General features: G+C 36.3%; 1 protein-coding gene across 1 annotated transcript in view; it reads left to right on the top strand.

The window, feature by feature from the left end:
• The window catches only part of LRP1B (LDL receptor related protein 1B), a 312,472-nt gene that overhangs the window by 87,053 nt on the left and 208,603 nt on the right, over nt 1-16,816 (top strand). The window contains exons 12-18 of the mRNA XM_071562122.1: nt 178-300; nt 2,242-2,379; nt 5,476-5,601; nt 7,515-7,631; nt 10,397-10,477; nt 11,705-11,872; nt 13,558-13,740. Coding sequence (XP_071418223.1) covers nt 178-300; nt 2,242-2,379; nt 5,476-5,601; nt 7,515-7,631; nt 10,397-10,477; nt 11,705-11,872; nt 13,558-13,740 — 936 coding nt within the window. The remainder of the gene's footprint in view (nt 1-177; nt 301-2,241; nt 2,380-5,475; nt 5,602-7,514; nt 7,632-10,396; nt 10,478-11,704; nt 11,873-13,557; nt 13,741-16,816) is intronic.

Below are 16,816 nucleotides of genomic sequence, written 5' to 3' on the forward strand. Positions count from 1 at the left end.
CATGTTTAAGTATCATAACCTTCAGTAACCAAACTATGCAAATAATATGTCCCTAAAATGAGAGCAAAATAATTGTAAAAATATTCTTCATGTGTTTATGTTGTAAAAAATAAAAATTAAAAATCATCTAGCTCTCATATGACTGTTGGTTTTCAAGTTGTTTTTTGGTTTTTCCAGGTGACAATGCATGCAGAGTTAATAATGGAGGCTGCAGCACTCTCTGTTTAGCCATTCCTGGAGGGAGAGTTTGTGCCTGTGCTGATAATCAACTTTTGGAGGAAAACACCACAACCTGCATGAGTAAGATCCTTGAACATCTGAGTTGATGCTGCTGTTAAGGGATCGAGTTAGACCTGAAAAATAAAGCACGGAAGTGTGGCCTCCTGGAGGCTCTATACAACAAAGAAATATTCCTTGAATAAAGGTTCTAGTTGAAGGCAGTTTATTAAATATAACAAAGATTTTTCAAAGAAGACAGAATATTTAGTACACAATATCTGAAGATAAAATGCACTGAAAAATGTTTCAGCATGTCTGATATGATAAAGCACTTTAATATTTCAATGAATTATTTTTAAACATATCAGAAATTAATCCATATGATTATTATGTTAAATCTTTATAACAAATTTTCAGATTATTCTATGGACTAAGTATCTTAAACAGAAATCTGGCATTACAATATTTAGGCTGAAACTGTTCAGAAAACAAGTCAAGCAGATGTCTTTATATATAATAGGTTCTGACACAGACTGTGCAAATATTGCTGTATCTCTTTCTTTTTTTTTGTCCCATCTCTTCTTTGGATATCTTCATTGAAACAACAATAAAGTGTTATAATAAAGGTGGGACTTTGAATTAAAAATAGTAACTTGTCAGGCACTACAGGTATTTTTTTCTAAATAACTTACTCTTAAGTTTTCACTCTCTCTCTCTCTCTCTCTCTTTTTTTTAATTTTCCTAACTCTAATTGATCTGTTTCTTAAAGTATAGTGTGTAAAGTCTTATTTAAGTCTCCAGTAAGAAGCCCAGTAGAGATGAGTAAGGGATAAGGATTGTTTCCATACTATGATGAACATTATTGAGCTGGCAATGACCTTGAATTTGACTCAAATGCTTGGCTGGCAGAGCCATCGCTGTTGCTAAAGAAAGCTATTTTTATTTTTAGCAGAATATACTGAAGTTGGACTTCTCACTGGTAAGATGGAATATAAGCATTAGGAAGAGAGGTTGGAGACTTGGAGAGGGGAATGAGTCAGGTTTCCTGCTTTTTCCCCAATACACTTCACTGCCTGGCTCTTCCCAAGGACTTTGATGTTCCTCACAGGGTCATGGGCTGATGTGTGGTATTTACACATTAAGCATTCTGAACCTGGTGTTGAGAAATATATCTGCCTGGATTTATCAATAAGCTTGGATCTTGCTACTTAATTCTACCCCAGCAGAATTTTATCCTCTCTTCTTTGCTGAGCCTGTACCAGTGCATAATGCAGGTGTTTGAGTTGTTGCTTGGATACAAGAACCTGCTTTTCAGTAATCATTTTCTAGCCATAAACGTGCACCAGAACTTGCTCAGTTTCTGCAAGAATGCTTTTTTTCTGCTGTTGATGATATATTGCAATATTTTCAACTGGTATTTTTACATAATCATCTAATCACCTCATCACTGTCTAGAACTACCTGAAGGGAAGTTCTGGCCAGGTGGGGGTTGGTCTCTTCTCCCAGGCACTCAGCAATAGGACAAGGGGGCACGGGCTCACGCTCTGCCAGGGGAAAATTAAGTTGGATATCAGAAAAAAATACTTTTCAGAGAGTAATCAGGCATTGGAATGGCCTGCCCAGAGAGGTGGTGAATTCACCTTCCCTGGAGGTTCTTAAACTGAGATTGGACAGGTCACTGAGTGCCATGATCTGGTAAAGGGACTGGAGTTGGATCAAGGGTTGATCTCAGAGGTCTTTTCCAACCCAGTTGATTTTATGATTCTATGATTAAGCACTAATTTAAAAACCAGTTTGAGTGCCGTTCTGTTCAGAGTTCTTTCCATTTATTATAATTATCTTACTTCAACCATACACTCAGATACGTGTGCTGCTACAGGCTTCAGGTGGAATTAGCTCAAATGTGCCAGGTTTACTTAGAAATGTTCTGAAGAGCAAGAAGAAGAATTATGTAGAGGTAGCATTGCATTGTGTGTGTACCAAGCAGACAAAGTAGATGTGCTCCTTGGCTGTTTTTCCTAGTTAAAGATGAAGTGCCACCCCAGCTATGCCAAGCCGAGCAGTTCCAGTGCAGCAACAAACGGTGCATCCAGGAGCGCTGGCGCTGCGATGGCGACGACGACTGTCTGGATGGCAGCGACGAGCACTCGGAAATCTGCTGTATGTATATGCTGCTTCTTTTAACCCACAATCCAAAATTTAGTGTCAGAATTGGACACAGGATAATGTAAGTCTGAAAGGAATCAAAAGAGCTAATATTTCAGTGACTCATGTAAATCTTGCATATTCTTTTCATTCATATAGTAGTCCTTTCAGATGACACTCATTTCATAGGATAAAGGAGCAGTCATCGTTTGGTTTTGAAATCAGCATATCTGATTCTTTAAATTATTGTATTTTTTGCTTTATTTCACACTTTTTTTTATATGGATCCCAGTATAATACCCAGTGGGAGGGAACAAGGAGCCACGCTTTTATTAGCAGTGCCCACTAGCAGGACAAGAGGTGATGGATGCAAACTGAAAAGTATGACTTGTGTTTGGGCACAGATCTGAATATCTGAAAGAAAACACTTCTTTACTGTGAGTGTAGTCAACTCTGGAAAAGATTGCCCAGAGAGGTTTGTGGAGTTTCTGTTTGTGGAGATACTCAACACTTACATGCACACAGTCCTGGGAAACCTGCTCTATTTGGCTCTGATTGTGCAGGATATTAGACTCAGTGACCTCAACAGGTCCATGGACATTTCTGTCAGTCTGTAATGCATTTCTTAAAAAAAATAAAATTAAATTAGAAAAAAAAACAACCAATCAAACAAAAGAACCTCACAAACAACCAAACCAACAGAACAAACAAACAAATAAAACCTCACCAAGAAACCCAACTTCCTACACCACTTTTAGTTTTAAATTAGATAGTTTGTCTTTGAAATTACAGTTTTACTATAGCTGTGGGTTTTTTGCTGTAGAAAAGATCCACTTTTGAAAAGAAAAATAATAGAAAATGTACCAATCATATGTCTGTGTCGTTTCTGGAAGGTACTTGAGTAGCTTGCTATAAAATCAGAGTTGCAGCAATGAAAATTCTTTCCCTTACTCAGTTTGTTACAATGCTTTCTATCTCTGTCATTAGATCATTTCTCTAAACAAAATCTCCTTTACTGAAATGAAAATACATTATTTTTTCCTAATCAATTGTAGAAATGAATACTGTCCTACTGTGCAGCACTGTTCTGTTTCTGAAAACTATTCTGTCTCTCATTCTTATCTCTTTGAGACCAAACAGTCTGTTCTTTTTTGTTCTTTTTTTCTTTTTTACAGTAGGTGATTTTTTTTTTCAGATTTCATTGTTCTTCTCTGAAGTGATTCTAGGGATTGGATGTCCAAAAATGGATGTATGTTCTTCTGCTGAGGCTTCTGTGGAGCCGGTCAGGCTGACACAATGTGTTGTTTGACTTTGTTTATAACAATCCTGGGTAAATCTTGCCTGCTTCACATTGGCCTGATGTTGCTGATACATCCTGAGCTTGTGATCCTCTGTAATGCCCAGATCTTTTTCTGTATGACTGTTACATAGCCAGTTGTTGGGGTTTTTGTTGTTTTTTTTTTTCCAGAATTTATGTATTTTGATAGTTCTGTGTAGTAGTCATTACTGATTTTAGTCCTAATTATTTTCAAAATATTTTTCCATATCTAAGTTGTAGTGTTGAATGAAATTTTAATGCTGGTTTCTTGCACTTAAATTAGGGAGCTCAACTAATAAAGACAGGGAGAAGGAAAATCTTCTGGCAAATTTGACTTAATTCTCTTTTAAAGTGGTGCAATCAGACCAATCCATTGATCAAAGCTTGTAATTCTGTGAGGCTTTATAGAGATGTAAATGAAATCATAATCTGGTCTTAAATCTATATGTGATCTATGGTTTATGTGACCAGTATGATAACATTGATATCTTTTCAGCTGTTGCTATAGAAACTTCAATAGTTCTTTATGAGTTTCAGATATTTGCAATTATGAATAGAATACAAACACGTGTTATTAAATATATATGAGAAAAAGCTTAACTACCATTTAAAACAGTATCTGTGTCTAGTGTTAATGTCAAATTAAAAATCAAAAGTTCTTCAATTTTTAATTTTATTGCCTGGATGCTAAGAGTTTTGTTCTCCAGTCACATTGCAAACTAGATTGTTTCAGGAGTATCAGATTTTGCAATACCTTTCTGCTCAGATTATTAATTATTCTTTACTTCCAGTGTTTCTGCGCCCTGCACACAGAACACTCATGAAGGGTTTGTGTGCTATTGATACCACCCTCGCCCTGTGTCCTGTTCAATAGGAAGAATGGGCAGAAAGGTCAAAGATAAAAGCTACTGAAATGTCAAGGATAAGCCTGCAAGACATCCTTTCATTTTAAATACCCTTTGTTTCCAGATGTATGTTAAACTTGATAAAAACTGTGGATGGCGGAGTAGGTGAAAAATAGCACAAGATTATTTTTAGCCCAGCATTTGAAACTGTAGTTTGCTGCTCTTGTCTAGATCAAGATTAACAAATTGTGCTAATAATAGATGTTATTAGCATAAAAGAGGCAGAAAATATACTTGCTACAGATGCAACAACAGTTCAATCGTATTTATGTAATTTCTGTGTGTTCAGTCCTCATCCTTGCCACGATACTTGGTAGGGAGCAAACCCATGTTAGAGGTACCTTGTTCACTCTTGAATACCAAGGTTTCTCTGTTAGTTTTACAGTGTGTTGCATATTTCACTTTTTGACACCTACAATTTCATGGTGAGTAAACAGCAGATCTATATGTGGCCATTGACAGTAATGTGCATCATTTTAGAGGTGTTTTATGGCCTGCCCAAATCCCTGCTCACTGTGGTGTAATATTTTGGATATGCACTTAGCAGCCAGCATCTGTTCCCTTTGGTGTTTTCCTTTGTTTATATGCACTTCACTTTGCAAACCTCATCACACTGTAAAATGTGATCAAGGATGTGTTTCTTTAAGGAAATAGCAACACTATAAAATGCTGCCACTTTTTATCACTTAATAGAAGAGGATCTCCATATTGAATTGGTATGACAGAAGAATCTTTGCTATGTATTGTTTAAGATATGCTTGGAGTACTGCAATGATTTTTAGTTGACTGATTTACCAAACCATTTTTGTGTCATAGTGGTTATATACACAGGATAACCATGCTAACTGCATCACCAGGAAATACCTTTTTTTTTTGTTTTCTCTGCAGTCAATCATAGCTGTCCTGATGATCAGTTTAAGTGCCAAAATAATCGCTGCATTCCCAAGAGGTGGCTTTGTGATGGAGCCAATGATTGTGGTAACAATGAAGATGAATCAAATAAAACTTGTGCAGGTAAAAATTTTACTTGGTTGTGCATACAACTTCTTTAACATCAGTTCCATTAATAGTTCAGGACTGATATGTGCTGAACTGAACCAGTCTGCCACTAGTAATCTGATTATTGACTTTTTAAATGAATTCAGATTTTGATGCCACTAAGGCTGGAATACAAATTATATTTTCCTTAATCCATGTGCTCCACTGTGCTTTCCAAAGTAATTCAGCACTTAATATATCCATGTGGATTGACTGTCAACTCAATGCTTAGGTACAAACTTTCAGGTACAAATCCTTTTTGGCAGTCACAATTTTGCTTGTTAACACACCATGATAAGTGCCATGTCAATAGTAAATTTTACTTTATGTTGATTTACTTTATGCATAATCAGTTTCTTGCTTTCCACGTGGTGCCTTGAAACTGCTTTCATTTGTAAGTTCTTAACTGTACAGTGGGGTTTTTTTAAGGAAATACCAAGATGAAAGTTGTTTACTGATTCCACTGCAGTAAATCAGAGAGTTCCCAATCTCTTTGGCTTGAGTGAAAGTGATGTTTGGTGCTTGTTGTCAGAGTACAGTAAACAAGAATTACATATCAGATGTACAAAATATCAGGCATCAATAAACTGATGACTGAAGGACAGTGAAAGACAGCACAGATTATGTATTAAAATATTCCCTGAACTCATTTTACTTGCTTTAAATTTCATATGTATAATAACCTGTTCTGGTTGTTACTTGTGTGGTTTGACTAAAAGCACTGGAGCAGCACTTTAGCAGAAATGCAGACCTGCAGTGTCCATATCACCTCTACTGTGTTACTGTACATTGTAATACATCTTGATATCCTTTGATATTCAACTGTTTGCTTGTTGGATGAAAGTCTTATTTGAAGACCATATTTTTTATCCCTGTGGATTGAATTCTATTCTTGTTTTTCCATTTATTCCTGAAGTTGCAAACACTATTAATGTTTAAAAATTACTTCTCTGAAATACTTAAAACTTGTGGTCTTCTCTTGTATTTTAGGCTATTCATATGAAGAGAAAGGAAAATAGTTGTTCATAATACCGAAACAAGAAATATTCTTTTGGTTGTTTGAAATATCATCCTTTTTTTTTTGGTTGGTTGGTTGGTTGGGGTTTTTTGGTTTGGTTTGGTTTTTTGTTTGTTTGTTTGTTTTTCATTTTTTTTAAAGAGTAGAATGACATACAGAGCTCTAAAACCTTAAATTTGGAATTAAAATCTGTGTCACTATCACTGACATTGTTATGGGTTCACATTTGAATAAACAAAATTATAATAATGAGAGGTTTGTATGTCAGCTTTTTAGTGGTGTTTTACTACTCATCAGCTTTCAAAGTAATTTATGTAGTTACATGGCATTATTTGTTTTAGTGATCTTTATTTCTTCAGGAGGAAGACAGGCATTGATTCCTTTAATGGATGATTGCAATTATGTGTTTGCAAAGGCTGAGATTCTAGGAACAGTGAGGCCAATCACATCACACACCTGCTGATTGCCATTTTTCTGTGTAAATATGAATTTGCCCAGATCATTGTATATGTCAGGGATTGTAATTTGTTAATATTCTGATCAGTAGACATTTTAATGCCCTGATTTTTGTTTACTTCAACTCTAACATTAGTGTTATCAGACATTAATGCTCTAATATGACCTAGCTGTGTATAATTTCATGTTCTTATATGATGAAACCACTAAGAATTCCCCACAGCAGAGGTAGAGCAGAGCCCTGCAGGTGCCCTCAGTTTGCCATCAAAGGAGGTGAATGATGTTTAGTGAGATCAGGTGAGATGTTCAGCAGCCAGGGAGGTGCCCTTGGAGCTTCTGCACACAGCCATGCACCAAGAGCTCTGCTGGGAGGGCTCCATTTCCCTGGCATTTTTGGAGTGTTCTGTCTCGACAGCAAGAACGTGTCAGGCTGAGCAGTTTTCCTGTGGGAACGGCCGCTGCATCCCGACCTCGTGGCTCTGTGACAGGGAGGACGACTGTGGGGATGGCACCGATGAAATGGCGTCCTGTGGTAAGTGGGTTTGGTTTGGGGGGAAAAAAGGAAATGGAATTATTCTGTAAAAAGTGAAACATGTAAGGACTTCTTTTCATGTGAACTGATGGACAGAACATGAATGAAGGGTTATTTTGTTTTTAAGTGAATTGATAATATTATTTCTTAATTGCAAATAGAATTTGTTTGATTAATAGATAAACTAAAACAGAGGCAGAATTTTTTATTAATGAGTTCTTAACTACAATACCAAATATGCAGATCAATCAGCTAAACACTTTTTCTAATTTACAGCCCATTATCAAATAGTCTCACCCTCAAAAATTATTCTTTATCTCTGCCACATACCCCTTCACATGGGCTCCCTCAGCATATTCAAGATGCCAATAAAATCAGCCTGTTTCAAGTCTGAACAGAAGGATACTTTGAAGTTGTATTTTGCAGAAAAAAATAGTATTTCTTGATTATATTATGAGACTATCAGCAGCTGTGCTGATTGCTGCTTTGCAGAGATAATGCAGAGAGGTGGGCTCTCTCTAATCAGCTGCTCCCAAACAATTAAGGGGTTTAATAGTCATTTGTTTGGCAGGGCACAGGTAACTGCTGAGTCTGAGAGCACAAGGGTCAATGAGCTGTCTGCAAATACAGAATGATAGAATGGTTTGAGTTGGAAAGGACCTTAAAGACCATTTTGTTCCAACCCCCCTGCAATGGGCAGGGGCACCTTCCACTAGACCAGGTTGCTCAGAGCCCCATCCAACCTGCCCTTGAACAGCTTCAGAGATTGGGCATAAAATGGCATCATTATTTGAGGAAAAATGGTAATATTATTAAGGTAGACTTCTAATGCCATGCTTCAGGCCAGTTCAGTTGTGTACAGAGGTAGGATAAATGATCCCAGTGGACCTGAAATTTGGAATCTCTACCATTATAACACTCTGTGTGATGGTACAGCTTTGGCACTCACTGCTAGAACAGTTTATCTGACTGGCTGTTCTCACACTAGTGAGGAATGCACAAGTTAATGGCATCCTTGTAATTCCTTCCCATGTGTTTAGTATCCTCTCAGCTAATCTGGAGTATTTCTTCAGATCATTTAATCAGGATTTATTTTACGGTCTGTTTCTCTGTTTAGCCAAACTTTACACATGTTTCATGGTTTAGAATCTTGTTTCTTTATCCTCAAGTGCTGTGGTTGTACAAATGTGTCAAAAATTACATGTTTCATTTTAGCTTGTCTCGAGTAGACAGATAAAGATGAAAAGGAAGTCATGGAGACATTCATGTATGGAAAAGAGGGAAATTGCATTTAATATATGATTTAAATTTCGGGGAAAATTATTGAACTTTTAAGAGAAAATTAAAAATTGTTTTCAGCTTTGCTTGAAGACTTATATTGTAGCTAAGTACTATTGTAGCTGAACAGTGCCATCGTTTCCATTATTTGTCTCAGAACAGACTTTTGTTGTCACTGTAATGTGTTCCCCCAAGGAAAACAGATGTTTCTTTTATTAAAAATAAATAAATAAGTAAAGACCAACTCCAAAACTTTCTAGGAGTGTTGTCATCAGTAGTAGCTTTTCTTCCCACACTGTTCCTAAGCAGGATAGTCACTTAGGTCCAGTGATCTCTAAATTTACTGTTTGATGCAGCTGGTTTCAGCTGGTTTGGTATAGGGCTCTATTGTGTGACTCTTCAAGCCAAATTTTTCCCTAAGCTTCAGTAAAAAAATCTGACATTTATGTGGCATGATCTAAAAAATTTAGAAAAACTGTCCATTCTGGATATTTTTTCTGTTGCATTTCTGATCTATTGTTTAGGAACTTCCAACATGAAGTCCTTCAGTAAAGGACTTTAAGTAGCAGTAGCAGTTCAGGCAGATTTTCCACATTCTCATCTTTAGTTTGTCTTGTCTTCCCTTGATGGTTTTGGTTTGTCTTGTCTTCCCTTGATGGTCTCTATAGAGAATTTAGGCTCCTCCTTATTCCTTTTGAATCAAGTGAGGTTGTTTTTTATGAATTGTCAGAATTTGTAAAGTAGATCTTGTATCTTCCAAACTAACAGGTTAATGATACAAATGCACATACCTACCTATGTCATGGGTTTTGGAAGAAAACAGGAAAAATTCAGACTATATTTAAGTAATTCTATGCAGACACATATTAGAAAATTGTAAAAAAAGTATCTTGTAATAAAGATTGTTCCTTTTTAATTGTCTTGGATTTCTACTGCTTTACTGGAATGCTTGGAGGAATTGCTTGTAAATACTGACATTTTAATTTTGGATTTTATTATGTCAGTGTAGAGCAACATTATTTTTTGATTGTTCTGTTGCTTGGTACTTAACTTTCTCATTCTTCCATTTCCTGTCTTTTACTGACAGTGCTATTGCAATTGGGGAACTCTTTTATATAAGTAAAACCATTGAAAATACGGTTTGTATTAGTTGTCAAGCTATAATTATTCATAAATATTAACATGCTTAGTGGCAAAGCTGGTTCTGGTCTGATGGGAATATAGGAGCATGTTATGGGGTACAAATAATGCATTTCAATGGTCCATGTTTAGCAAGGATGGGATTTGGACTAGTATTTACAGTTTGAAGTTTTTTAGCCTCCCTTTTCGGTGTCTCACCTTTTTCTCCTCTCCAGAATAAGTATCTGGCAGGTGCAAATGTTTGATACAACACTCTTTTGTGACCTATGCATATAGGAAGGCAGAAGAATGTTACTGAAAAGGATGCACATTAAGTAGTTTTTATTGCTTTTTGAACACTTCCACAGAATTCCCAACATGTGAGCCACTAACTCAATTTATATGCAGAAATGGAAGATGCATTAGCAGCAAATGGCTCTGTGATTCAGGCAAGTATCAAGTGTTCCATATCTGAATGAATATGATGGATATTACATAAATATTGCTCCTCTTTTTCTGAGACTGTTACTCCCAGTTTGGCTTGTAAGTGGCCAGAGAATAAATAAGAGCATTTTCAAATTACTGACCTGACCTAGAAAGCAGCAATATTGAAGCTTCATACAAGGAATGAGGCATTGGGCATGGTAGTAGTTACACATAGTACATTATGGGGGATGGAGTGTGATATTTCATTATTAAAAAGTCAAACTATTGCTTATGAAAGTATCTTCTGGTTTAAAAAACAAAATAATTCCAGTGACCAATATATCTGACTTTTTATTGTTTGTGGACAAGTTCAATTAAATAAACTGCATCCCCCAAGAGTGAAGGCTCAGAAGACTTTACAATGTATTTCTTTTGTCTATAAAAAAGTATTTGCTTGAATGGCAGCTGTTCAGCTGAGTCTTGGAGCTTGTGGTGTGGCAGTGATGTCATGCCAGTTCTAATAACATTGGGTTGGTTCTTCATCCACCAAAGCATTTGATGCTTCTGTAATTTTATGAGTCCAACAGGAATTCATAGCTGTAAATGGACAAATTCCCCAAATTATCACAGTGTGTGGCCTGAAATTCTGTGCAAGGAGATCCTTTAGAGCTTACCTGACACATTTATCTTTTTCCTCCCTTCATGACCCTGATCAAATTACAGAAATTGCCTTAAGATTGTTGTAATGGCTACAACATTAGAGTAATGAGAAACTGCATTCCAGGCTTATTTATGTGCTTTCTCCACCTTGCACTGTTGCAAATACGTGGAAACAACAACTCTTGAAAAGAAATTCTGCCATCAGGTTTTCATTTGGTTTGTATAAAGCTCTTTGTGTCTTAATGAATCACAGAGAATAAAGTAAACCCACTGAGTTTGGGAACCTGTGTAGTTACACACAACTAAAGAAATTAAGAACATGTACAGTCTTCTCATGTTTGCTGGTGGTTGTGACTGAATAAGTGTAAGGGGTTAAACTATCCCAAATGACAGAGCTGAGTGTTGTTGGAAAATAAGATTTAAGGTATTACTTGCATTAGAAAGGATTTGACCATGTGCCTGTGGATGGTAAACGTTCCACTTTATTTACTGCTTTTTTTTTGTTTGCCCTTTTGGAAATATTTTTCCCTTCTCGCATCTTTTATTCAGACTTTATCTTTTAAACTATTTTAAAATATTCCTATTTGCAGATGATGACTGTGGGGATGGCAGTGATGAGCTGGGCTGTGTTCACTCCTGTGCTGCCGACCAGTTCCGATGCCAGAATGGGCGATGTATCCCGAGTCACTGGGCCTGCGATGGTGACAATGACTGTGGAGACTTCAGTGATGAAACCAAAACAAACTGCAGCAGGGAAGGTTAGATTTTATTTTTTCCCCCCACATTTTAATACTTACAAAGACATAGAGCACTTGTTATAAATCCTAAGGACCTGTCTTCAGTCAGTGGAAAAAGAGATGATGCTTTTAACCTTGGTAGATGTTGGAGTTGGAAATATGTCAAGTGCAATATGATAACACAGAAGTGTATCATGGAAGAAGAATGCATTTGAAAACAGAATGGCTGTTACACTGAGATAAATTTTACAGTTTTACTGAATTATGCTGTTGATAATGTTGGTCTTATTACAGAGGTGCATGCTGGCTAGGAGAAGAGACACTAAGAGCATTCTTTAAGTTATTATTGATATTTTCTGATTTTTTTAATACAGTGGAACAGTAATAGTCTCATTTTTATGTGATCTGAGTTTTTGAGTTTGTGTTTGGTTTGTTTGTTGTTTTTTTTTTTTTTAGATCAAAGCATTTTAACAAACTACAGCCTATTCATATGCCATACATTGTATTTATTGGGATGGAGAGAGAAGGGAAGGATGCTTGTAGCAAAGGGTGAAGAATAATCAGATCAGAATGAGTGGAATATCTTTTATATCTTTCTCATAATGATTTTTTTGCAACAAAGTAATTGTACACAATGTTATTGATTCTTTTTCATGAGTTTATATTCTCAATCTAGTTGCAGACTTCATACAAATAGATGAATTAGCAGAATGCCAGAATGAGTAAAGTCCTTAATTTTTATATATTTTCAAAACTTGGTTTTATTTTAATTGATCTGGAATGAAACAACCACTTATAGCCCTGTTGATGTCCATCTTGAAGATTAAAGCCTTGCTCTTCTACAATAGACTGCAAGAATGTAAACTATTTAGAAAAAAATCCAAGGCAATCTTAAGTACAATACAATGTATATTTATAAATGTTGTTCCAAGAATTTATTCAAATAATGCTTTTTGATACAAACAGGAATGTATAAGCATGTCATTACTTTAAAGTACATGTTGATGTTGTTAGTGTGTTATTACATAATAGAAATGCAATGGTAATAGTTTGGGCAAAGGAAAGCAAGGGTAAAATTGAAAATACTGAGACAAGTATGTATGTGGTGAATAATTAATCACATAGTAATTATGCTCTGAAACAGTCATCAGTGATTCCATAGGTGCAGTGAACTCAAGTTCCTTGCTGTGGAATTTGGAGCAGCTCCAGCTCAGCTGTAATAGCACAGGTCAGGCTGGGGTTGGGGCCTTGGCAGAGCACAGATGTGGCTCCTCATGTTTTGGAACTGGGAAATGGACCTTGGTGGATGAAGGGGGGGAGGAGGGAATGGACTTTGAGGATCAAAGGCAGGGCTTAATGAAGATGAGGAAAACTTGAGCGGCCTTGGTCGTCCTTACTTCTCAAAACACATTCCTGTCTGACAGCTGTGAAAAAAAAAAAACAAAACCAAAATAACTAAAAATTGGTACTTACTTTAAGCTTGCTGTGGAGGGGAGGAGTGAAGGGAGTGAGCAGAATAAAAAAAGGCTTGTCTGAATCTTCTGTTGGAATGATGAGTTAGAGCAGAATAGTGAGGTTTGAATGTTGTACTTGGGGACTGATTTTTAGCTTTGGTTACGCAGTTGGATTCCAAGCCAGTGTAGACTTGGAATGGAAAAAAAAACTCACATGAGCAAATTCTTCAATGTAATTCTTATTTCTCTAAGAAACTCCCTCTCCTGGAAGGTGCAATGGGAGGGAATTTCAGTGCAGTCCTGAGGGGAGCTGTGTTCCTGAGGTGTGGCGCTGTGATGGAGAAAAGGACTGTGAAGATGGGAGTGATGAAAAGGGCTGTAATGGAACTATTCGAGTGTGTGATGAAAAAACAAAGTTCTCCTGCAGTAGTACAGGTATGTGCTTGCAGAGGTGTTTTACTCTGCTCAGTGTGTGTGTGTGTCTGTTTATGTTTTGATCACATATCTACTCTTTGACTACTCTTTAAATATTTGATACTACTGAGGTGAGGTTGATAATTGTATTCATGCTATGAAAGAATATTCATTTACATTCCCTAACCTGTTTTCTGATTTACAATATAAAATGGGTGAGTTCTGAGATGAAAGTTGCAACTATTCTCTATAATAGTAAATCAAGCCAAACATTTAAATGTAGCATTTAATAGTACTCCAAAGTCTGGGTATTTTCTTTTATTGTCCATCTTTGGCCCTAGAAGTAAGTTAAATAAAGGGGTATAAAGTAATTAGCTAGAAGACTTCAAAGAATTAGAACTGCAGCATTGGTAGGTTGAACTATTGGAAGAAAAATATATTCTTTGAGAATGTTTAAAATAATTTGAAAATAGTTTTTGTCCTTATTATACTTCAAGAAAAGATGTGAAAAGTATGTGTCAATCATTATGTGAGGATACTTTGCAAAATGATGTTTAGACAGAACATTTTTTTAAGGGAAAGTCCCTTTAAGGATGAAATGAATATTTTTGTAGTTTGTTTCAAAGCTTAATGCAATATTAGGGCTAAAATTACTTTCAAAGCAAAAGTTAATTCAGACTATAATAAGTAGTAATATTGTATTCATTAGGCAACTGTAATTATTAGAAGACAGGATAACCCATTCTATTGCCTTTGTTATAGCTAAGCATGATAAATGTTTCAGACTAGTTATGTGAGCCCTGTCCAAAAGCAGTTAGCTGTTATTTTAATTTTAAAGTTGTAGAAATCATGTCCAGATTAGGAAATATAGAATAATGAACTTGGTCTAAATAAAACATTTCCTTTTGTTTTCTTACCATTTCCATAAATATCTGTAGAATAATTGTTAAATGAAATAGTTTCAATAAATAAAAATAGATTATTGCCTTCTAATAGCATGGTCTGTTCTCTGAAATAGACTGATGGAAACATTGGCACTGGAAATCCACTTGTTCTTGGCACTTTTTCCTGGTGCTTAGATGGGGAAAAGGTAATACCAGTCCAAGTGACTAAAGCTGAATTATCAGAGGGAAGAAAGGTGAAATCTCAATAAAGGAGGTTTATTTTCATCAGTTGCATTTGAAAGCTAATGAGATAAGGTGTTACTACTTCAGTTAATAGAAAACAGAGACCTAGGTTAGAGGCAGTGTGGAATACAAGATGAAGTGTAGATTTTAGTTATTAGGCTTGATTATCTTTTGGAAAATCTTGCTTCCTAGTCTGGGCTTTGGTTTCTTGCTTATCCTGAATGATCTAGATACAGAGAGTGGAAAACACTTTCTGATGGTTGGTAAGCTAAAATTTTCCCAAGTGCAGCTGCAGTAATAAAAGCAAATAGCAAGTGTTTAATTCCAGTACAACTGTTTGAATGAGTTGTCTTTTCAACAGAGAACTACAACCACCTTTCAGAGTCCACAGTTTCCCTTCCGGACTGCATTGCCTCATTTTATCCTCCCCTGTGCTTGCAGTCATGAGCAAGGAGGGCAGTACCTCAGTTTACAGGATGACATCTCTGGCTGCCACATAGAAATGCAGCAAAACAATTGGTTTCATCAAACATTTGCTAAATTCAAGAGTTTGTGGCTTTGATTTAGAGGAAGATGCAGTTGTGCTTGTTAGTTGTGTGGAAACACCACTTTAGGAATCAGATGTGACAGTTTCATCCATAACTTTTTTCTTTCATGATTTTCCTTCCATCAGTCCTGGAAGGAGCAAAACTGCTGTTCTGGAGAAGGCCTGTTGGTAATGCACTACCGCAGAAAATAGAAAAGGCAATTCTTTTTTAGCTTCTTTTCAGTTTAATTCCATGTGGTAGGACAAAGGAACAATGATGGGTTTATGAAATATAGTCATGTTTCAGAGAAATTGTAATTCTCTCTGTGGATTATTCTGCCTGGCTTCCTCATTTATGAGCATTGTATAGAGGAGGAGGGATTGACTAATTCTTCTATTATAGATTGCCAAGTGGTGGCATCTGGATTCCTGATACAGCAGGGGATGGATCTGGGTGGGACTTGTGTGTGGGGGGAGCTGAAACACCCAATGCATTTGGAGAGAAGTGAAGACTGGTGAGAACAGTAACTGAGATGTCACTGCTCACTATTTTGCTTCTTTCTTTTCCATTTTATGTCTGTAAAGAGTAGCTGCAGGCTCCTTCTTGACTGTAGTTTTTGTTGGCTCCAGTTACTCTGTTAGAGTGTCAAAAGCATAAGTGCCATGTTACAGCATTTGTCAGCACTGAGCAAAAAATGCAGTTTTTCTGCTGGGAGTTGTGGTGAGCTCAACTTTGTTTTCCTACACAGTTGTCTGACTGAATATTACAAGACTTGTGTCCCCTTAACCACATTATTTGTTGAATAAACAGATACTTTTATTTCCCCCCTTGCATGTTTTGATGATCTCGGAGGTCTTTTCCAACCCAATCGATTCTGTGATTCTATTAAATGGTTTTTTTATTATTGTTTAATGTTTTTACACCTGTAGAATTTTTTTTGGTTCCACTGAAACTTTCAACCTGGACAGTTCTTGAGCTGAAGGAACCAAAATCAGCCAAAATGCTGTGGGGAACTTGAGTTACCAGATTACAGAATTTCTTTTCTAATTTTTTCAAGAACACCACACAGTTGCTTGTGGTGATGTGTGATAAAACATATTAGAGGTTGTGCAGCGCAGTAGGATATGAGAAGCAATAACAACTACCTGATTGAGATTGACTGGAGCTGGGCTGCTTCAAGCCAATCATTTTCTGGTTTTAAATTAGATTTCACTTCTTTCAAATTAGACTAGATTAATTTAAATTAGAGTAAGACCCAACTTTCCATTTTAGATTCTGAAAATTGTTGCAGGCATGTACTTTAGCTCAGTTTTATGTCCTACATAAATCTGTCCTTTTTATTCCATCTCCCTACTTTTCAGTTGGTAGTAGTGGTGAAGAACAGAATCTGTGCAATCTCACTTTAAAAGTCACCTAATTACTCTGACAGTCATAATAAAGTCC

Source organism: Pithys albifrons, chromosome 8, assembly GCF_047495875.1.
Source record: "Pithys albifrons albifrons isolate INPA30051 chromosome 8, PitAlb_v1, whole genome shotgun sequence".
NCBI classification, from domain to species: Eukaryota; Metazoa; Chordata; class Aves; order Passeriformes; family Thamnophilidae; genus Pithys; species Pithys albifrons.